The 22,671-nt window shown below is 47.6% G+C and overlaps 2 protein-coding genes across 8 annotated transcripts; one reads left to right on the top strand and one right to left on the bottom strand.

The window, feature by feature from the left end:
* The first annotated feature begins 19 nt into the window (after positions 1-19).
* On the top strand, positions 20-12,960 carry glpk3 (Glycerol kinase, testis specific 1). 7 transcript variants are annotated; one of them, XM_014150987.2, is made up of 21 exons: positions 20-331; positions 1,475-1,548; positions 1,661-1,767; positions 1,861-1,938; positions 2,048-2,127; positions 2,301-2,438; positions 3,513-3,622; positions 3,747-3,813; positions 4,056-4,073; positions 6,178-6,213; positions 6,328-6,395; positions 6,511-6,553; positions 6,690-6,770; positions 6,903-6,981; positions 7,141-7,237; positions 7,364-7,569; positions 7,686-7,829; positions 9,745-9,759; positions 10,372-10,458; positions 10,880-10,966; positions 11,430-12,960. In XM_014150987.2, exons 1-21 carry the CDS (start codon positions 251-253, stop codon positions 11,438-11,440), a joined length of 1,707 nt encoding a protein of 568 aa, XP_014006462.1. In that variant the 5' UTR covers positions 20-250; the 3' UTR covers positions 11,441-12,960. The 7 variants fall into 7 exon arrangements, with proteins under 7 accessions (XP_014006462.1, XP_014006464.1, XP_014006465.1 ...); XM_014150989.2 differs by lacking the exon at positions 4,056-4,073; XM_014150990.2 differs by lacking the exon at positions 10,880-10,966.
* Positions 12,929-20,944, bottom strand: LOC106574871 (periodic tryptophan protein 2 homolog). The gene is made up of 18 exons (XM_045698030.1): positions 20,804-20,944; positions 20,610-20,722; positions 20,261-20,455; positions 20,017-20,160; positions 19,700-19,835; positions 18,150-18,370; positions 17,799-17,942; positions 17,547-17,617; positions 17,289-17,425; positions 16,844-16,992; positions 15,913-16,211; positions 15,487-15,667; positions 15,200-15,347; positions 14,846-15,020; positions 14,391-14,609; positions 14,036-14,186; positions 13,820-13,894; positions 12,929-13,694 (listed from the first exon to the last, which is right to left on the bottom strand). The coding sequence occupies exons 1-18, from the start codon at positions 20,819-20,821 to the stop codon at positions 13,535-13,537; spliced, it is 2,736 nt and encodes a 911-aa protein (XP_045553986.1). The 5' UTR covers positions 20,822-20,944; the 3' UTR covers positions 12,929-13,534.
* Between the last annotated feature and the right edge of the window lie 1,727 nt (positions 20,945-22,671).

Here is a 22,671-nt window from a genome sequence, read left to right as displayed (position 1 = left end):
TGAATCCTTGGGACGTCCATTGACGTTGATATTTAAAATGGTTACTGTAGGTAAGCGTTATGTTTAGGTAAAAGGGTAGGGACGTCTCAAGGATCCCAGATAGCAATAATTGGTGCTGCTGCGTCATCAGAAGCGTTCTCACGCATGTGTCTCCGCTTAAGCGGTCGAAGTGTCAGTAGCAAAAGAAAACCAGCTTCAGTCCACTGCTAGCCCCGACCACCGCAAGGACACAGGGCACATAAACAGTAGAATGGCTGCGTTTTCGAGCAGGGTAATGCTGGGGCCTCTCGTTGCTGCCATCGACCAGGGAACGAGCTCGACGCGTTTCCTGGTGAGTTACAACCCCCGCAGTCGCATTGAATGGTTCTTCTCGCCTAACGGTGAATGTCCTTTAAATAACCTAGTTAGACACCCGGTTGATTCCATTATAACTCTCCAATCTCCTTTTTTAATGTAGCCTATATAGTCGTACACATTATATTCTAGTCCTATCGACGGAATGTTTGTGCTTTCTGCATATTTGTTGTTTAGTAATCGTTCATTCATGCACGAACTTGCAGGCCTGTAGTGGGACTAACTAAGGGTCACTTAACTCAATTTTCCTAGCTAATTGACTAAATTACTGTCTTCCTCTTGGATGTCATTTCGGCTTGTAAATTCTATACGGTTGTTGCAGCCATTAGGCCTACATCTCCAAGTGGCTGCAGGCTCTTTCTCCAGCTGAAATACTTCACTAAACACATGAACCTGATGGCTGGAGCGAAAGCCTGAACACACACACACACACACCAGCCCTTTTGTGGATAGGACTATCCTGTAGGACTATCCTATGTGTAGCCACTACAGAAATGCTGAGTCTGTAATTCATTCATTGTGCAGACCAGCACATCCTCCAGTGCCTGAGGTTTGTGTAACAGTAGGCTTGGAGGGACTCTCTCCCTCACTCTGTCCCAGTCCTCCCCCCTGCTGCTACTCGCCGATGGCATATTCTTACCCCGCATTGAAACCAGCTGTTGTGTCCTATGGAAGCCGGTTTGGACCAGAATGGACAGGTTGACAGGTCACCCCTAAAATCTCAAAATGTTTCACTAGCCCTCTGAAGGGAAGGCAGGAAAGGAGGGGTGGGTGTGTGTGAAAGCTAATGACTAACAAGGACACTTTGATTTGCTAAAGAGCTGTCCGTGTTATTGTTGTCACATTTCCTGGAGAGGTGTCTGCTGTTGAGGACACTACTGTGATGGGGCATGGAGCTGTCTGTCCCATCTCCCTTAACGCTGTCCCCTCTTCTCTCCTCTCCCACAACTGATACATCATAACTCTGTGTGCTCTCTGTGTGCTCTCTCTCCTGTTGTCGTCCGTCTCTCCTGTTTTCATCTGTGTTGTCATGAGTTGTTTTTCAGTTCCACTCTGAGGTTTAGGTAGCAGAGATACTTTGGTCCAGATGTTCACTCCTGTTCTCTCTTCTCATCCCCAGGTGTTCAATGCTAAAACAGCCGAGCTCCTCAGTCACCATCAGGTTGAGATCAACCAGAGTTTCCCCAAGGAAGGGTCAGTACATGCAGCCGTGTTGCCTCTACAAATCCCCTGTTAGTTCCATTCAAACTGGATGACCTGTAACCTCTGAGGTCTATTAACCTCTGACCTTTAACCCTCTGTTTAGGTGGGTGGAGGAGGATCCCAAAGAGATCCTGCAGTCTGTGTACGAGTGTATGGAGAGAACCTGTGAGAAACTCACCCAGCTCAACGTTGACATCTCCAACATCAAAGGTAAAACACACACCACATACTGAACACACCCACACAAACACTTCCTCATGCTACAGACTGTCACTTTCACTCACCAAATGTGAACCTTTCTAGCCATTGGAGTGACCAATCAGAGAGAGACGACGTTGGTTTGGGACAAAGAGACGGGCGAGGCCCTCTACAATGCTATCGGTGAGATATGAATATGTGGCTGTGTTCACATCTCTTTCCTCATGACCTAAAGCCATCATCTAAGGCCTGGAAGGATTTTAAAGACCCAGGTTGTGTTGGTTGTGTGCAGTGTGGCTGGACCTGCGGACCCAGTCGACCGTGGAGCGTCTGATCAACAAGACACCTGGGAGAAACAAGAACCATTTGAAGGTGAGATGCTGGGGAACACAGACAGCAGATCATGTTTTTATCAGGCCTAGCTTACCCAGACATCACAGGCAAATGTGTCCAAGAAACAATCCCAACTATCTGAAGTATAACAAAAGAAGAACTCAGTTCCACCTCTCTGAGGTCTGTCATAATTGTCCCCCCTCTCTGCTCAGCACAAGACGGGTCTCCCAATCAGTACGTACTTCAGTGCTGTGAAGCTTCGCTGGCTGATGGATAATGTGGACGAGGTCGCTGAGGCAGTTCTGACACGCAGAGCCATGTTCGGTACCGTTGACTCCTGGCTCATCTGGGTAGGATGAACACACCTCTTTAGATGGGGTTTATCATGTCTGTGTGAGTGGTAAGGATAGGAAAGGCCCACCATGGCCATCTGTATACTCCAAGACAAGTTGTCCTCCGCTGTGTTTCTGATTAGATCTTACGTGTCCAGTATTGTCTGTGCCCCCCCCCCACAGTGTCTGACAGGTGTCTGTGTTTGCCCCCCCCCACAGTGTCTGACAGGTGTCTGTTTGCCCCCCCACAGTGTCTGACAGGTGTCTGTGTTTGCCCCCCCCCCACAGTGTCTGACAGGTGTCTGTGTTTGCCCCCCCCCACAGTGTCTGACAGGCGTCTGTTTGCCCCCCCCCACAGTGTCTGACAGGTGTCTGTGTTTGCCCCCCCCAGTGTCTGACAGGTGTCTGTGTTTAACAGGTGTCTGTTTGCCCCCCCCCCACAGTGTCCCACAGTGTCTGACAGGTGTCTGTGTTCCCCCCCCCACAGTGTCTGACAGGTGTCTGTGTTCCCCCCCACAGTGTCCGACAGGTGTCTGTGTTTGCCCCCCCCCACAGTGTCTGACAGGGTGTCTGTTTGCCCCCCCCCCCCAGTGTCTGACAGGTGTCTGTTTGCCCCCCTGTCGACAGTGTCTCCACAGTGTCTGACAGGTGTCTGTATTCCCCCCCCCACAGTGTCTGACAGGCGTCTGTATTCTGTTCCCCCCCACAGTGTCCACAGTGTCTGACAGGTGTCTGTGTTCCCCCCCACAGTGTCTGACAGGTGTCTGTGTTCCCCCCCACAGTGTCCGACAGGTGTCTGTGTTTCCCCCCCCACAGTGTCTGACAGGTGTCTGTGTCCCCCCCCCCCAGTGTCTGACAGGTGTCTGTTTGCCCCCCCCAGTGTCTGACAGGTGTCTGTTTGCCCCCCCCCCCCCAGTGTCTGACAGGTGTCTGTTTGCCCCCCCCCCCCACAGTGTCTGACAGGTGTCTGTTCCCCCCCCAGTGTCTGACAGGTGTCTGTATTTGCCCCTCCCCCCCACAGTGTCTGACAGGCGTCTGTTTGCCCCCCCCACAGTGTCTGACAGGTGTCTGTGTTTGCCCCCCCCCCCACAGTGTCTGACAGGGGGGAAGAGTGGGGGAGTCCACTGCACAGACGTGACCAACGCCAGCAGGACCATGCTGTTTAACATCCACACCCTGGACTGGGACCCAGAGCTCTGCAAGTAGGTGGATGTCCAATACATAGTGTACTCCTTCATACATGTCCATTCAGTGTGAGAAACCATATCTTCTATTTATTTTAATTGTTTATTTACACTTGTTCCTGTTTTTGACACGTTCTTTCAGGTATTTTGATATTCCAATGGAGATTCTCCCAAAAGTGAGGAGTTCCTCAGAAATCTACGGCTTAATGGTAAGTCCCCATTGTCTTTGTGTGAATGTCTGTGGGTTGGGAGAAGGTGAATTATGACGTGTTGCTCTGTCTATTCAACATGCTTATGATTATGTAACTGAACCTGTGCTTAGCTGTGCTTCTATCCAATCATAAGCATTTATGAATCACATTCGTAGGGCATTTAGTCTGTTTTTCATAGTCTGTACTTGCTTGAGGTGTTGTCACAAGCATTCTTTTGTGTGTGTCCCTGTTGTCTATAGAAGATATGTTCTAGCCTGGTGAGTATTGAGGTCTTCATCGATGTCCTCATCACTGTTATTGTTATGTCAGAACGTGATCCCCAGTCATCTTGCTTCTGTGTCAAAGTGATTGAACCATCCAAAGGTGCATTTCCAAGCCACTGAGATAAGACAATGGTTAGATGTGTTGAGCAAGACTTTTGAAGGCCTCACCCTAAAATGTACTTATATTGATTTACCCCCCCCTTTTATTGTATAGGATATAAAGCATTTTAAAAGTTTGGGTGAAACAGATTTTCATGGTACACACACAATATATATATATATATATATATATTACACACACGAGTATGTGGACACCCCTTTAAATTAGTGGAATCGGCTATTTCAGCCACACCCGTTGCTGACAGGCGTATAAAATCGAGCACACAGCCATGCAATCTCCATAGACAAACATTGGCAGTAGAAGGGCCTTACTGAAGAGCTCAGTGACTTTCAACATGGCACCATCATAGGATGCCACCTTTCCAACAAGTCAGTTCGTCAAATTTATGCCCTACTAGAGCTGCCCTGGTCAACTGTAAGTGCTGTTATTGTGAAGTGGAAACGTTCAGGAGCAACAACGGCTCAGTCGCAAAGAGGGAGGCCACACAAGCTCACAGAACGGGACTGGTGCATAAAAATCGCCTGTCCTCGGTTGCAACACTCTGTACCGAGATCCAAACTGCCTCTGGAAGCAACGTCAACACAATAACTGTTTGTTGGGAGCTTCATGAAATGGGTTTCCATGGCCGAGCAGCCGCACACAAGCCTAAGATCACCATGCGCAATGCCAAGCGTCTGCTGGAGTGATGTAAAGCTCGCCGCCATTGGACTCTGGAGCAGTGGAAACGCGTGAATCACGCTTCACCATCTGACAGTCCGACGGATGAATCTGGATTTGGCGGATGCCAGGAGAACGCTACCTACCCCAATGCATAGTGCCAACTGTAAAGTTTGGTGGATGATGAATAATGGTCTGGGTTTTTCATGGGTCGTGCTATGCCCCCTAGTTCCAGTGAAGGGAAATCTTAACCCAATGACATTCTAGACTATTCTGTAGTTCCAACTTTGTGGCAACAGTTTGGGTAAGGCACTTTCCTGTTTCAGCATGACAATGCCCCTGTGCACAAAGCGAGGTCCATTCAGAAATGGTTTGTCGAGATCGGTGTTTGAGAACATGACTGGCCTGCACAGAGCCCTGACTTTAACCCCATCGAACACCTTTGGGATGAATTGGAACGCCGACTGCGAGCCAGGCCTAATCGCCCAACGTCAGTGTCCGACCTCACTAATGCTGTTGTGGCTGAATGGAAGCAAGTCCCAGAAGAGTGGAGGCTGTTATAGCAGCCAGGGGGGGGGGGACCAACTCCATGTCAATACCCATGGTTTTGGAATGAGATGTTCGATGAGCAGGTGTCCACATACTTTTGTAGTGTATTTGTAAAACACATCTTGAGTAGTCAGGTCCGACTGAAACAAACATTCACCAAACCGTCCTGGATAAGATTGGAAATGTACTGGATGGGTGTGTGCTTCCTGTCGTGGCATGCCGCTCCGCTACTGTGGATGATGCCGCCCTACACCTTACTGCGATGCCCCACACCTTGCCCAGGTGTTCAGTGGGCTGCTGTCTACTTCCTGTCTGGCTGCTCCTCATCCTGTTGACGTGTTTCTACAAGCTGTTCTGTAAATCTCTTCACTCTTCCACTCAGTTCCATTTCGGTCGGCTCAGTTCTATTTCGATCCCTAGCCCCTTTTGGTGATTGAGGGTTATCGTGAGTTCAATGGGAGTGAAGATATTTGACTTGTGTGCCTTAAACCATTTGTCTCCAAGACAAACGCATTCGTCTGTCTCCTTCATGCTCTTTGATTGGCTGTATCGAGAACTTCTGTTGGCTACAGCACCATACTGTATAGTAAAACACTTCTACAGTCTGTCTGTACACAAATAACACTTTTACGGCAGCTTGAAACATCAAGCTGGCATGGCGTTTTATACAGGGAATAGTCTTGCTTTGCTGGGTCTTGTGGTTACAGAGTTGGCCAGAATTCTAAACTGTGAAGCTGTTCATTTTTCTAACACGTTTTGTTTCTTTGACAGAAATCGGGCTGTCTTAGTGGCATACCCATCTCAGGGGTAGGTTTTGAAACATCCTGTCTTACTCTATTCAATGTCTCTTATTACATTTCCTGATGTTATGAGGAGTGATTGGCACCTGTTCCCACCAATCTGAAGGGTCTTTGTTTACAGTGTCTTGGGGACCAATCGGCTGCTCTTGTTGGACAGATGTGCTTTCAGGAAGGGCAGGCCAAAAACACGTAAGACTTCTCTCCATAGGCTTTTCATAGCTGGTGATATTACCATATATTTGGGATGTACTGTAAGATATTTTTCTGTGACAAACGTCAGTGACCAGGTATGACTATCTTTCAGATATGGAACGGGCTGCTTTCTACTCAGAAACACTGGGGCCAAGGTGATTTTTCTTCCAAATGATCTTAAAAAGAAAAAATTAAGAGTTGGAACATTCATCTGTGACATCACTCAGCCTAGACAGCCTGTCTCTTGAAAGTTGTGTTTTAATATATCTGTTTAACTGTTATCTCTTGCAGCCTGTCATGTCGGAGCATGGCCTACTAACCACGGTGGCGTACAAATTAGGTCGAGACAAACCTGCCTGCTACGCACTAGAGGTAGGCATGGATCATAGATGAAACTTGTACAGCACTATTATGCACTCATCTCTGACCTGATTGGTCTGTTATCAGTTCTATTTTCTGATTGGTCCTTAATTCCCCTACTGGTCTATGATTGGTCGTTGCCAGGGCTCAGTGGCCATAGCGGGGGCTGTGGTTCGCTGGCTGAAGGACAACCTGGGGATCATTCAGACTTCCACAGAGCTGGGTAAGGGGAAGTCCTGTCCTTCACAACACTAGTAGAGGGATGTGTTCCAGAACACCTCATGACATGACTACCTCTCCTCTCCATGCCTCTCGTCTCCATGCCTCTCGTCTCCATGCCTCTCGTCTCCATGCCTCTCCTCCTCGTTTCCTTCATCCTCAGAGAAACTGGCAGCTTCAGTGGGCACGTCGTACGGTTGTTACTTTGTCCCGGCGTTCTCTGGTCTGTACGCCCCCTACTGGGAGCCCAGTGCACGAGGGTGAGTACTCGAACAACTTGGATTCAGCATAGTCTTTAAATTAGCTCATTCTCTTCCCTTACATTTGGTAAAGAAGGAATGTTATATCAAGAAGTGTAAAATAACTTATCTCGCTCTCATACACAGGATAATCTGTGGTCTGACTCAGTTCACTAACAAGAGTCACCTGGCCTTCGCTGCGTTGGAAGCTGTCTGTTTCCAGACTCGAGAGATCCTGGATGCGATGAACCAGGACAGTGGCATCCCTCTGACCCAGCTCCAGGTGGATGGGGGCATGACCTCCAACAGACTACTGATGCAGCTGCAAGCTGATATACTCTGCATCCCCGTTGGTAAGAGACTCTCTCTCTCTGTTTCTTTGTCTCGATAAGTCTGTCCTTCTCTCTCTCTTTCACACAAACTATGTTTATGTTAATATCCACAATGATGAGGAAGAATGTGTTTGTAGTGAAGCCCTCCATGCCTGAGACCACTGCCCTGGGGGCGGCCATGGCTGCAGGGGCAGCAGAGGGGGTCAGTGTCTGGAGCCTGCATCCTGAGGACCTCAGTGAGGTCACCTCTGAGAAGTTTGAGCCACAAATCAACCCTGAAGGTAAGGGACATGTAAAGCACTGTTACCTTATTTCAATACTAGCAGTTCCTATTTGTTTGAACACAGACATACAGTCAAAAGTTTGGACACAACTCCTCATTTTAAGGGTTTTATTTATTTTTACTATTTTCTACATTTTAAAATAATAGTGATGACATCAAAACTATGGAATCATGTAGTAACCAAAAAAGTGTTAAATAAATCAAAATATATTTTAGATTCTTCAAAGTAGCCATCCTTTGCTTTGATGACAGCTTTGCACACACTTGGCATTCTCTCAACCAACTTCACCTGGAATGCTTTTCCAAATTGAAGGAGTTCCCACATATGCTGAGCACTTGTTGGCTGCTTTTCCTTCACTCTGCGGTCCAACTCATCCTAAACCATCTCAATTGGATTGAGGTCGGGGATTGTGGAGGCCAAGTCATCTGATGCAGCACTCATCATTTTCCTACTTGGTCAAATAGCCCTTACACAGCCAAGAGGTGTGTTGGGTCATTGTCCTGTTGAAAAACAAATGATAGTGCCACTAAGCGCAAACCAGATGGGATGGCGTATCGCTGCAGAATGCTGTGGCAGCCATGCTGGTTAAGCGTGCCTTGAATTCTAAATAAATCACAGTGTCACCAGAAAAGCACCCCCACACCACCACCTCCATGCTTCACGGTGGGAACCACACATGTGGAGATCATCCGTTCATCTACTTTGCATCTCACAAAGACACTGCAGTTGGAACCACAAATCTCACATTTGGACTCATCAGACCAAAGGACAGATTTCCACCGGTCTAATGTCCATTGCTTGTGTTTCTTGGCCCAAGCAAGTCTCTTCTTATTATTGGTGTCCTTTAGTAGTGGTTTCTTTACAGCAATTTGACCATGAAGGCCTGATTCACATAGTCTCCTCTGAACAGTTGATGTTGAGACGTGTCTGTTACTTGAGCTCTGTGAAGCATTTATTTGGGCTACAATCTGAGGTGCAGTTAACTGTAATGAACTTATCCTCAGATAAGTAACTCTGGGTCTTTCCTGTGGCGGTCCTCATGAGAGCCAGTTTCATCATAGCGCTTGATTGTTTTTGTGACTGCACTTGAGGAAACTTTCAAAGTTCTTGAAATGTTCCGGATTGACTGACCTTCATGCCATAAAGTAAAGATAAAAAATAATAATAATATTGAACCTTTTTAACTAGGAAAGTCAGCTAAGAACAAATTCTTATTTATAATGACTGCCTAGCCCAGCCAGACCCGGCGATGCTGGGACAATTGTGTGCCGCCCTATGGTACTCCCAATCACGGCCAGTGACTCCTCTAGCACTGAGATGCAGTGACTTAGACCACTGTGCCACTCGGGAGCCCTGTGATGGACTGTTCTTTCTCATATTTGCGCTGTTCTTGCCATAATATGGACTTTGTCTTTTACCAAATAGGGCTATCTTCTGTATACCACCCATACCTTGTCACAACTGGTTGGCTCAAACGCATTAAGAAGGAAAGAAATTCCACCAATGTACTTTCAACAAGGCACACCTGTTAATGCATTCCAGGTGACTACCTCATGAAGCTGGTTGAGAGAATGCCAAGTGTGCAAAGCTGTCATCAAGGCAAAGGGTGGCTAGTTTGAAGAATCTCAAAATATAAAATATTTTGATTTACCACTTTTTTTGGTTACTACATGATTCCATATGTGTTATTTCATAGTTTTGTCTTCACTATTATTCTACAATTTAGAAAATAGTAAAAATCAAAACCCCTGGAATGAGTAGGTGTGTCCAAGGCGTTGACTGTAGGCCAAAAGTATTTGTCTCTATCAATTCTGGAGGTAAGGCTGTTACCTTATTTCATTGCTAGCAGCTCCTTTTTGTTTGAACACAGACATGGGTCAAGTATTTGTCTGTCTCTCTATGAACCCTGGAGGTCAGGGAGCCTATGGTCAGGACAATATACATAAACCCTGGAGGTCAGGGAGCCTATGGTCAGGACAATATACATGAACCCTGGAGGTCAGGACAATATACATGAACCCTGGAGGTCAGGACAATATACATGAACCCTGGAGGTCAAGGAGCCTATGGTCAGGACAATATACATGAACCCTGGAGGTCAGGGAGCCTATGGTCAGGACAATATACATGAACCCTGGAGGTCAGGGAGCCTATGGTCAGGACAATATACATGAACCCTGGAGGTCAGGGAGCCTATGGTCAGGACAATATACATGAACCCTGGAGGTCAGGACAATATACATGAACCCTGGAGGTCAGGGAGCCTAGGGTCAGGACAATATACATGAACCCTGGAGGTCAGGGAGCCTAGGGTCAGGACAATATACATGAACCCTGGAGGTCAGGGAGCCTATGGTCAGGACAATATACATGAACCCTGGAGGTCAGGGAGCCTATGGTCAGGACAATATACATGAACCCTGGAGGTCAGGGAGCCTATGGTCAGGACAATATACATGAACCCAGCAAACAACTGCACAATGTTTGCTGTTGTGCCCATGTATTTATTTGTCGTTCTCTCTCATTCTCTCCTCTGTAGAGAGTGAGTTTAGATATGCTCGCTGGAAGAAGGCTGTACAGAGAGCCATGAACTGGGAAACCACTGAACCCATCTCTAATGGAAATGGTAGGGACTGTTCTCCACTTCCCCTGACCGGTTTAATGTAGGCTGCTCCATAATAGCAATGTGTATAACAACATCAAGGAACAGTAAGACTGAACAGTGGTGCCCCTAATGAATACAGTGATAGACTGGGTGGCTGTTCCAATTCCTAAACTGGAGAAAAAGTCCAAAACATTGTAATCTAGAGTGGCAATGTTGTTGTTGAGCTGTGGCCTGGTCCCAGGCCTGTTTGTGCTGTCTTGCCAACTCTTATGGTCATGCCAATGACCGTAGGAGTTGGCAAGACAGTAGAAATAAAGGGATCTTGGAACAGGCTAGTTAAGCTGTACCCAGAGGTGGTAATTCTGTCCCGCTGTTTCTCTCTCTCTCTCTCTCTCTCTCCTCTGTCTTGCTTGAATTGGACCTGGGTTTGGACATCGTCCAGGTGAAACTAGTATCTTCAGTAGTGTCCCACTGGGCTTTTACATTCTGGGTAGCATGTTAATGTTAATTGGAGCAAAATACATCGCAGGTCAGTGTCCGCTTTAGTGTGGATGTGCTAACCGTGCATGAGAGAGGAAGTGTGTGATGTACTTTCTATGAGCAAGGGTGAATGAATCTGACTGAACGTTGTGGTGTGTGTGTGTACTCTATCATACAGACTAGCTTTTAGTTGATCTGAGGGTTAAAGTGGTGTGTTGAAGTGTTTTTGTGTGGTTAATCTGTATCCTAACTCTTGTCCTAACAAAGTTAGACTGACTAGCTCTCCCAACCTGCTGCTACTGCAACAATCACATGCTTTACCTGATCGTTTCTCCTGCAGTAACACCACAGCTCCTGCTACCTCTTCCTTCCAAGACTTAGCGATACTACCAGCTTGCATCAATTGCATGACATTACCATGTAGTTTCAATCCCTGGCATGTATAGCAAAACATCCCCTCTTATGTGGCCTGGTGGTATTAAACTCTTTCTCTCTGTTTTGTTTTTACCCAGGCCACAAGTAGACTGTGGCCCGTGATGCATTGCGGCGGATCAGAAGAAGGTGCGGGGCCAAGAAAGGACACATCCTGCTATTCTTCAGTTTTACTGGACCACTCCCTCCCCGTTCCTTTGGTTGAATGGCCAAAACAAACATTCCATGTCAACGCTCCAATCCAACCGTTACCTGGAAACCAACTGTTGGCCTGGAGCCCAGTGGCTGATGGGAACTGTAGTGTGGAATGGACCCAGTATGAATAAATCTGGTGTTTAGGAATGATGTTGCTCTAGATCCTAATGGACACTGCGCTTCTTGTGTTACTGAGTGAATGGGGGGGTGTAGTGACTGTGGGGTGGTGAATATGGGTTGTGTATGCAATATCTATCCATGTCATTTTTGGCTCCTTGTTCCTTGTCAACGATATTCACTAATGTAGAGCAATAACGTTGGGAGAACTCGTTCTCACAATGAACTGCAATGTGGGTTTCTGGAGCACTTAGATTTTGTTCTGGGTTTGTCTAGTATGTAAATGGTCTGAGAGAGAGAACTTTTATAACCCTCTTTGGTTGAACCCACTGCCTGCTGAGACCGTTTGGGTTGGAGAGCAGAACTTGAGTCTCGTGGCCCCAAGAAATGGTAATGCAGGGTTATTGTAAAGGACTAGTCTTTGTGTAAAGAAAGCTTTGGTTACTTTTATAAGTTGCCATGTATATATAGACAGACTGTTTAAGGATGTAGTTGCCCCTATGCACTGATCTGGGGGGGGGTTTAGTGTTCCCCCCTATGGAGGACTAGGGTAAGGTAAGCTGATCCTAGATCTGTGCTCTGGGGAAACTTAACTTCTAAGTGAGGGTTTGTCCCATATGGTACACTGTTCTCTATGTAGAGTATAACCTTTGACCAGGACTCATTTGGGACGCAGCCTGAGTAAGGGACCCATTGTTTATGATTTAATGTACCAAAAAGAAGTGACACTCTGGCAACTGAATACTACTGTAAATGTGGCCTTTGAATGCATTGTCCAGAGTAAGCATTTTAAACATGCAAACACAGTAAGTAAAATTGATATGAACGGTTTCGGTTTGGAAGACGAGACTTTAAAGACAGAATTCAATCCATATCTTAGATCTGCTGGATTGAAATTTAAAGGCAATGTTCAGAGACTGCATTCACGGTATACGTCGACTCAATTACCTTTGCATTTTGACACGGATTGAATCCAGCAAGGCAGCACAATTCTTGCTTCTGACTACTGATTCGAGTCTTCCTTTAAATATACGTGTAAGTACTTGAAATTCTTCCCCTTTAATATGAAGTAACATGGAGACCAGTATTGTTCTGAAAGGAACTTTCAAGCCACTCGAGGGTCAATTGATTTTTGGTTACTATTGTCATCAGGTATGATTTTGCATCTAGCTGACCCCTGTACTGTGTATATTTCTCATGTGGTGTATATTATGAGAAACAACCAGTTGTCCAAACCTGCATCTCAGGGTTAGGAAAATGACATTCATTTGGAGAAATAAAATTGTTTATTTTAGTATCGCTAGCAACCCAGAATTACTATGTTGAGTGACAAGCTATAAGATGACAAATAGAATTTCTACTTGGTAACCAAAATGATATCGCGGTCCTTAACTGTATACATTTCCCCCATCACTATTTCAATCACAGGAGCTGGTGGTGTTCCAGGTAACTTAACACTAAACTATTCAGTCATTTTTCTAACAGTTTACTACAACAAACACGGTTGCATGGACTTTGTAAATAAACAGGTTAATCCTTTGGCCTGTTGGTGGCCATCTTGAAGGCACTGGGAGAGGCCCTGTGTGATGAGGTCAGTGCCTCTTGGGCTGCATACTACAGTACTTAAAATGCTGGCCCCATACATTGCTTCATTGGAATGTAGCAGTGGTATGCTAGTGTAGATATTGGAACAGAACCTTGTTGAAGCTGCATCACCGTGCTCTTGAGTGGCTTTGTCTCCTTTCCTTTATCAGTGGTTAGATGTAGAAGAACTGCACTGGGTCTGCTTCATACCACTCAATGGTTTTCCTGGCCCTATATTCAGGTCAGAGTGGATGAAGGGAAGTACACCACTCGAGGTTATGGCTGCGTCCTATATGAGCATGTCTGTCTCCTCCAGAGAGGCCTCGCTCATCACCTCAGAGTCCTCGCTCTGGTCCTTGTCACAGAGAGCGTCCCCCGCTGTCCTCTTCACACCCCTCTGCTTCGACAGGGCGACTGCGTAGCGGATGGTGTACATGTTCCAGTCACAACTGCACAGGACACAGAGACAAATGAACACGACCACATTCCACACTGTTGCAGGACGCACACAGATCTGTAACAGTCTGTACTGAGACGGAGAGAAAAAAAAGAGATGCAATATATTTGGACTTACAGTTTTGAGAGATCCTCAAAGTGCTTTTGAATACTCTTCTGCAGTGACTGAATGGTGGGCAGAACAGCTCCAGACCTGATCAACATAAAACAGTGTTTAGCAGTCTGCTGCGGCTTCACAATCCTTTATCTAAATGACTCTACAAGATGCCATTTCTCCTCTCAGTAAATGTTGAACTGTTTTTTCTATGGTGTGTTTGGGGCCAGCAGTACCCACCTGGTTTTGAGTTTCTGTCCATGCTGCGTGAGGAGAGACTGGGACCAGCTCAGGTAGAACTGCAGGTGACCACATCGCTCCAGGGCTGCTGCTATGAAACCTAACAGTTTCTCTACATAGACATCAGGCAGGGAGCCGCACACCACGGCGACTAAAACACACACAGAGGACATGCTGATGGCGTGTGACTACTACCATGATAATCTACTGGTCTGTGGTTACAAAAAACTAACTCTTACACCCTCCAAGACCCAACCTCTCATTTTTACAAACTAGTACAGATCGCAGCACTTTTGACCAGAAATTAAAGTCACATGACACCTTGACGGAAACAGAAATACCCATGAGCACTCACTCTGGTGGTGTGGCACGGCCTCCAGGACTTCTTGTGTGAGGGCGGTCTCGTTGAGGCGGAACGCCAGCACGATGGCTGTCGCCCACTCGGCCTGGCGCAGCTGTCGGCGGACGCTGGCGGGGGTCACGTCCAGGTCAAGGTCGTAGGGGTCAAACACCAGCGCCCCGTCCAGAGAGTAGGTCAGCAGGCCCTCCGTGGAGGTAGCAGCCCAGCTACGACCTGAGAGAAGAGAGAGGTGGAGGGGAAAGAGAGAAGAGGAGTGGAAAGAGAGAAGAGAGAGGTGGAGTGGAAAGAGAGAAGAGAGAAAGAAGAGGAGTGGAAAGAGAGAAGAGAGAGAGGTGGAGGGGAAAGAGAGAAAAGCGTTGACATTGGATATCCGTGGTACAGAATGATGCACCAGGTGGACTCTTCAGCAGAACCAGCTCAGATAAGACACTTGTAATCCTGATACTAACCAGTAGGAGAGAAGCGGATAGAGCTCACTCTGATTTCAGGCTTGAAATGGCGAGAGCTCATGTCTCCTTTCCTAACCCCGGGCAGACTGAGCTCTACCCCGTCCCCATCACCCACCCCCTCATCCACCAGCGCCAGACTCCCAAACTCTGTCATTTTCCTCCGGTCCAAGAACTCCTGAAGGAGACAGAAAACAGACGAGATCAATCTCACGCAACACATCTGACTAGAAGACAGCTAGCCGCCATTCTACTAGCACAGTGTACTGTATATATGCTCTGAAGGTGTGCTCAGTCAGAGTACATATGGACTGATAGACCAGTGATCTGTAGGTCAACCTGTGGTCAGTACTGTACCTCCATGGCGTCCAGGGACAGGTTGCAGGAGATCTCAAACTTCTTCATGAGGATCTGTTCTCTGATGTTGTAGATGCAGACAAACTTGGACTGGCCTCCAGCCAGAATGGACTCCCCATCTGCAGAGTAGCACAGCGACGTGAAGGACCTGGAATACACAGTACGGGTGGCCACACTTAATGCCCGAAGGGAAACTTGTGAGGTAATTGCTTAGACGCTGCTAGGGAAATTTACTGTTGGTCCAATAACCAGAACACTGGCAGAAACATCCAGGTTATTCCACTCACTTGCCCTTGGCGGACTGTTTGGAGGTGATCTTGTCGGTCTCCTTGCGTCCCATCTCCAGGTCGTGGCGTCCGCTGACCGAGCCTGTCTGATTGGCTGACTGGGGGTTCCAGAAGGAGATCTCTCCGTCCAGCGTGGCCACGGCTAGCTCCTGGCCATCCGGCCGGTACGACACCGCCAGGCCTGCACAACCAATCGGAGACAGAGACATTCATTCAGTGTTTCCCCTACTACCATTACTTCCGCTGAATCCCAAATCGTCTCTACACTCAGCCACACTACGACTAAGTGTCTGTCTGGAAACAACTAACAACTCTGGATTAAGAAAATGACGAAGAAATGCTAATTTAGCAGGAAACTATCCCATTAACAGTCAGTCAGTCAGAGAGCTGTGGAAGGGACTGAGGGGAGACTGAGGCGGGGCTTACCGTCTGAGGTGAGACGGAGTGTCTCTGTGGTCTGCCAGCTGTCCATCATGTCCCAGAGGCGGACCGTCTTGTCCCATGATGCACTGGCCAGGATGGACTGCACCGGGCTGAAGCACAGACAGCTCACCGGGCCCTCGTGGCCCCCCAGGACCTCTAGCAGGCGTCCAGTCTGCATGGACCAGATGAAGACCTCGAAGGAGTCCTGGGCCCCAGCGCTCACCAGGTCCCCGCTCGGGTCCACCGCCAGAGACGAGAACTGGGCCGGCCGTGGAGACGTGAACGTCCGGAAGTTACGGTACCTGTGTAGATACAGTAGTTCCAGACAATCAACCATCAGTATGAACCACTCATTAACCATAGAGCCTGTTTCTCTATCAAACCTTCCTAGTCTATGTGATTGAAAGGAAAAACATGTTTCTGGGAAGGTTTATATAATGTTGCATTGCTAGTTTGTTGTTTTAATTGAAAGGGTGAGTATGGTGCATGGCTGTCTTAAACAGGTTTGTGGTGTGGTGTGTAGTGTGAAGCTGTCTTCACCAGGTGTGGTGTGTAGGTGTGGAGTGGTGTGGAGTGTAGGTGTGGCGTGGTGGTGTGGTGTGAAGGTGTGGCGTGTAGGTGTGTGTAGTGGTGTGTAGGTGTGGTGTGTAGGTGTGATGTGGTGTGTAGGTGTGGTGTGAAGGTGTGTAGGTGTGGTGTGAAGGTGTGGGGTGAAGCTGCCTTCACCAGGTGTGGTGTGGAGTGGTGTGGAGTGTAGGTGTGGAGTGTAGGTGTGGCGTGGTGGTGTGGTGTGAAGGTGTGGTGTGTAGGTGTGTGTAGTGGTGTGTAGGTGTGGTGTGTAGGTGTGATGTGGTGTGTAGGTGTGGTGTGAAGGTGTGTAGGTGTGGTGTGAAGGTGTGGGGTGAAGCTGCCTTCACCAGGTGTGTTCTCTTACCTGTGAAGGTCGAAGGCTCGGACCGTTCCATCCAGGGAGGCGCTGACGATGACAAAGCCTCTGGAGGTGAAGGTGACGTTAGTGACAGAGCTGGTGTGTTCTGTGAACGTGACGAAGCACAAGCCGCTGGTCATGTTCCACACTTTCACCTGAAACACAGAACACCATCAGCATTCACATGCCTGTCTGAAAACACAGGAACATCCTGCTGTTGTTACCTAACCATACAATCATTTGCTTATATTTGTTGTGTAATTGTGTTTCTTGCATATCCCAACTCCCCCTATAGCTCCCGCAGGGAGTGGGGTCACGGCCAGGGTCACCATTTTCATGACCTTGGTATTCCAAAAACGTTGTATCATTCAGCCAACATGTGATTTGGCACAACAGAACAACTGTGACACAGCAGCTAACAGGCCATGGAGAAAAATGTATAAGAACTCACTTTCCCATCATCCCCTCCTGTAGCGATGTACTGTCCGTCGGGGGAGTAAGCCAGGGCAGCCATGTTGTTGAAGTGTCCCTGCTGTTTGAACACGTAGGATTCACTCTGCCACTCCCACACCAGCAGCTGGCCCAGACCTGGACAACACACAAGGCAACATGTCACACGAGTAATTGATGATATTTTGTTCCTTTGTTAAACACTGCAGGTTTGGATGTGCTATTTGGGTATGTTAACTGAGACACCATGAGAACATACCTGAGCAGCCAAAGCCTATCCAGTCGCCAGAGCTGTTCATTGACACTGTGGCAATCCTCTGGTCTGAGATACTGAGAACACATGAAAACATACAGGCTGTTATTGCTACTAATAATACAACAAAACCTAATTGTCCTAACAACTTGATGAATGACCCCACGAGCAAGAACTGCAGGCTTGGGGCCTGAATGAAACTGGTCATTGAGTGGTTCAACAGTCGAGGAGTTAGTGTGTGTGTGTGTGACCCCTGACCTTAGGGAGTGGATGAGATTGAACTCGGGCAGTTCGTGGAGATGGAAGATCCCCGAGGCGAACCCAGTCACCAGGATGTGTGTGGGCTTGTGGAACGCTGCAGCCGTCAGGTTGTTGAAGTCACCCTCCTTGTTGAAGAAGTGTCTGATGGAGACAACACAACAGGCAGCGTCCAATCAGAAACCAACCTCACATTGGTAACACTCAGTCGGCCCAAAACAAATGTAAGTATCATCAATCTTTATTTGTAAATCGCTTGGTAAGAGTTGGTTAGACTCGTGGCCAGGCAAACCTTCGAGGCAGTCTGCTGCTGTACCACAGATACTAAAACAGGTTTGTGAGATGACATACTTGCTCCTCTGTTTGTATCTGACGTTCTTGGTTCCCTCCTTCTCTTTGGGTCTTTCTCCTTTCCCTCTGATCACCTCTCCTCTGGGCTCTTCCTCCTCTCCTTCTCCTCTCTCCTCCTCTCCTCTCTCCGCTGGTAGCCTGGTCTTTCTCAGAACCAGCCCGTCCAGCTCCGTGTCACTCTCCCACACACACAGCGTCCCGTCCTGGCTCACTGTGTACAACTGGAACACACACATATTCAGCAGGTTACTATGGAAACATGTACACACACACACACACACACACACACACACACACACACACACACACAAAGGGATACTTCAGGGTTTTGGCATGCTAGCAGATAGCGGGTTGGCGCCCCCCCCCCTTGGGATGTGCCGTGGCAGAGATCTTTGTGGGCTATACTCGGCCTTGTCTCAGGATGGTAAGTTGGTGGTTGAAGATATCCCTCTAGTGGTGTGGGGGCTGTGCTTTGGCAAAGTGGGTGGGGTTATATCCTGCCTGTTTGGCCCTGTCCGGGGGTATCGTTGGATGGGGCCACAGTGTCTCCCGACCCCTCCTGTCTCAGCCTCCAGTATTTATGCTGCAGTAGTTTATGTGTCGGGGGGCTAGGGTCAGTCTGTTATATCTGGAGTATTTCTCCTGTCTTATCCGTTGTCCTGTGTGAATTTAAGTATGCTCTCTCTAATTCTCTCTCTCTCGGAGGAAGACCATAGGACCTAGGACCATACCTCAGGACTACCTGGCCTGATGACTCCTTGCTGTCCCCAGTCCACCTGGCCGTGCTGCAGCTCCAGTTTCAACTGTTCTGCCTGTGGCTATGGAACCCTGACCTGTGCACCGGACGTGCTACCTGTCCCAGACCTGCTGTTTTGAACTCTCTAAAGACAGCAGGAGCAGTAGAGGTACTCTGAATGATCGGCTATGAAAAGCCAACTGACATTTACTCTGAGGTGCTGACCTGTTGCACCCTTCACAACCACTGTGATTATTATTATTTGACCCTGCTGTTCATCTATGAACATTGAACATCTTGGCCATGTTGTGTTATAATCTCCACCCGGCACAGCCAGAAGAGGACTGGCCACCCCTCATAGCCTGGTTCCTCTCTAGGTTTCTTCCTAGGTTCTGGCCTTTCTAGGAAGTTTTTCCTAGCCACCGTGCTTCTACATCTGCATTGCTTGCTGTTTGGGGTTTTAGGCTGGGTTTCTGTACAGCACTTTGTGACATCAGCTGATGTAAGAAGGGCTTTATAAATACATTTGATTGATCGATACCCATTCAACTCAAGTCATTGTGCTACCTCTAACGTCCTTCATACTGGACACAGAGACATAAACATGGTGTCCACCAGTTTGTCAGACTCTGGGGAAGTAGACAAAGAGCCTCGTTGCCAACATCCCGAAGTATCCCTTTAACTCACATACGGTAAATGATGCACAACCACACGCAGGTTCCAATCTGCATACACACACAGGGCACATAGAGAAACCTAGTACATGTTGGACACAGAGAAGGGCTGAGGGGGAAACCCCAGAGAGAACACTCACATCTAAACTGTCCTTCTCGAAGAAGCAGCCCACCATGATGTCCTTGTGTCCCCCCAGAGAGTAGTAGATGAGGTTGGACCAGCGCTCGGCTCCAAACACCCAGGTAGACATGTCTTTGCTGCCCACCACAAAGCACCTGCGTGGGGGAAACAGAGTTAAGGCAGGGGGTTTCTCTCTACGACAATTATATAATGAAGGGTCACCAGACTAAACTGTGTACTGGGGATGCTAACCTCCAGCGGTAGGGGTAAGCAGTGTTAGCTGGTTTTCCATTGCCAGGTGACATGAAACATGTTCTGGGTGGGCCAGTGACTCACTTGGAGTCGTCGGTCCAGTCGATGCAGGTGGTCTCATCGTAGGGTCCGTAGTAGCTCTTGTCCAAGACAAAGGCATTGAACTCCCGGTTCTTCCCGGGAGCGTGGTACATCAACGCTACATTCTCCTTGGTTACCACAAACTTCCTGAGGACCAGGAGAGAGTCACACCAACAGAAATTAGGCTACATCAGCTGATGTAATGATGTAGCAACGCAGCGTGTGTCATGACGCGTGAGGGACTGACCTGCCATCAGGAGAGAAGCGGATACTGGCCACAGGTTTGTGGAAGTGGAAGTGATGGAGAACAGCCCTTGTGATCAGGCTGACCAGCAACGCTGCTCCATCTTCATCCACCAGTATAGCCAGGTTCCCATCGGGGGAGAGGCCGACACAGGTGATGTTCTTGGCAGTGGACACTGGCAGTGTCTCTGACTTGTTGCTGTTAGAAAGAGGACGTGTTCAGTCAGTCTGTTCTCCAAACGCAATAAGTTAAAAATGTATTTTAATCAACAGTCTTGTAAAGGAATCTAGCTAGCTATAACACGTGGCTAGTTATCAGATACTAGTAATCCTGTAATCAGATGTCATCTTACTTTTTTAGATCAAAGACGGAGATGCGGTTTCCCACCGGACTTATCACAGAGTTGCCATCCTTGGAGAAACTCAGATTCCCATGACGATACACAGCTCCCAACAAATTGGAAAACTAGAGGCAGAAATGAGAAAGATTAGCTAACTAACTAAAAAGCTAGCAAGCAGATACAATCTACTGAGTTGTATCACTTACCCTGTAAGCAAACTTCATGTTGGTAGTTGTTCCCTATATTTGTTATTATTTAAATGATCATAAACATCACAGAAAGAGTACATTCATTTATTTTAAGCACGCCACACGTGTGTCGGCATGTTGACAGTAGTCATTTCCGTGTATAAAAAGGGCAATTTACGAGTTGTTAGGGAAATCTACAGAGCCCTCTAGCGTTGAGGAGGGTAAAATGCACGTGAAAGTGAAAAGTTACAAATATTGTTTTGAGACCATACAAAACTCCTCAAGGTGACTTTAATAAACTGGTATGTTACACAATTTAAACAGCCTCCTATATTGCCAAACATATCCGTGGGAACCCCATAACCCTGAGTCATAAGCAAAGCTTTGTAGTTTTACATTGTGCAGACAGATAAACTTGTAAAGAATGTTAATCCAATTATAAAGTAGGTTAGATGGTGTTTACTCTTGACAGATTAACATATTAGGAACAAACACTAAACAATCAGCTCCCTGCAGACAAAGTGCACATTATTTACCTAAAGGATTGTCCTAGAACGTTGATCATAAGATGTTATTGTGCACCAGAACTGAATGCAGTCTGCTGCATACACCAATCCTGTCTGCCCCAATAATTCATTCACAATAGATAGTCCCCATCTACCAGACAACAGAGAGAGAGAGGGGGAGAGAGAGACAGAGAGAGACAGACGGAGAGAGACAGATGGAGAGAGAGACAGAGAGAGAGAGTGAGACAGAGAGAGACAGAGAGAGAGACATATGCAGAGAGAGACAGAGAGCAGAAAGAGACAGAGATGGAGAGAGAGAGAGAGAGACAGAGAGAGAGATGGAGAGAGAGCGAGACAGAGAGAGACAGAGAGAGACAGAGAGAGAGAGACAGAGAGAGACAGAGAGAGACAGAGAGAGGTGACATATGCAGAGAGACAGAGAGCAGAGAGAGACAGAGAGAGAAAGAGACAGAGATGGAGAGAGAGAAAGAGAGAGAGCGAGAGACAGACAGAGACGGGGAGAGAGAGAGAGACAGAGAGAGAGATGGAGAGAGAGAGAGCGAGACAGAGAGAGACAGATACAGAGAGAGCAGAGAGAGAGAGAGAGAGAGAGAGAGAGCAGAGAGAGCGATGGAGAGAGAGAGAGAGAGAAGGGGTGCGGCCTACAGAACTGTCTGAGGAGAACAGTTTTGAAAGGAATGATGGCGTTCTGATGGAATATTTTCTGGAAGGAATGGAGCTGGAAGTGTTCTCTCTTGTCATGTAGATCATTGATCGTATTGGGGATATCTTGTCATCAGAGCCCACCATAGAGCCCGAGCTTGAGGGAGATGATGACGAGGATGATGAAGAAGAAACTGATTATAGCTCTGATGACAGTGAGGATGACATGGGTGCAGCTAACACAGTAAAGGATGGTGAGGGGGTACAGGGAAAATCATCATCATCACAACCACATAGGTCGCTGTTCTCTAAAGTGGGAATTAGTGTGGTGGTCACAGAGACAATCAGTGAGGACCTTTGTAATGGGGCCACCATGGCTGCTGCCAGCGATTCCATGGTACAAGAGAGAGGAACAGCAGGAACTACAGCCAAAAATCACAGCGGGATGTTTTAGTCACATCCCTGGACAATGGTAGAGAGAGAGAGAGAGAGAGAGAGAGAGAGAGAGAGAGAGAGAGAGAGAGAGAGAGAGAGAGAGAGAGAGAGAGAGAGAGAGAGAGAGAGAGAGAGAGAGAGAGAGAGAGAGAGAGAGAGAGAGAGAGAGAGAGAGAGAGAGAGAGAGAGAGAGAGAGAGAGAGAGAGAGAGAAGAGTCTTAGCAGCAGGACAGCCTGTGATGCAGAAGAGCCCCTAACAGATTCCCAGTCACAGACGCTGCC

This window comes from Salmo salar, chromosome ssa16 (assembly GCF_905237065.1).
Source record: "Salmo salar chromosome ssa16, Ssal_v3.1, whole genome shotgun sequence".
Lineage (NCBI taxonomy): Eukaryota > Metazoa > Chordata > Actinopteri > Salmoniformes > Salmonidae > Salmo > Salmo salar.
This window is presented reverse-complemented; position numbering and strand designations above follow the sequence as displayed.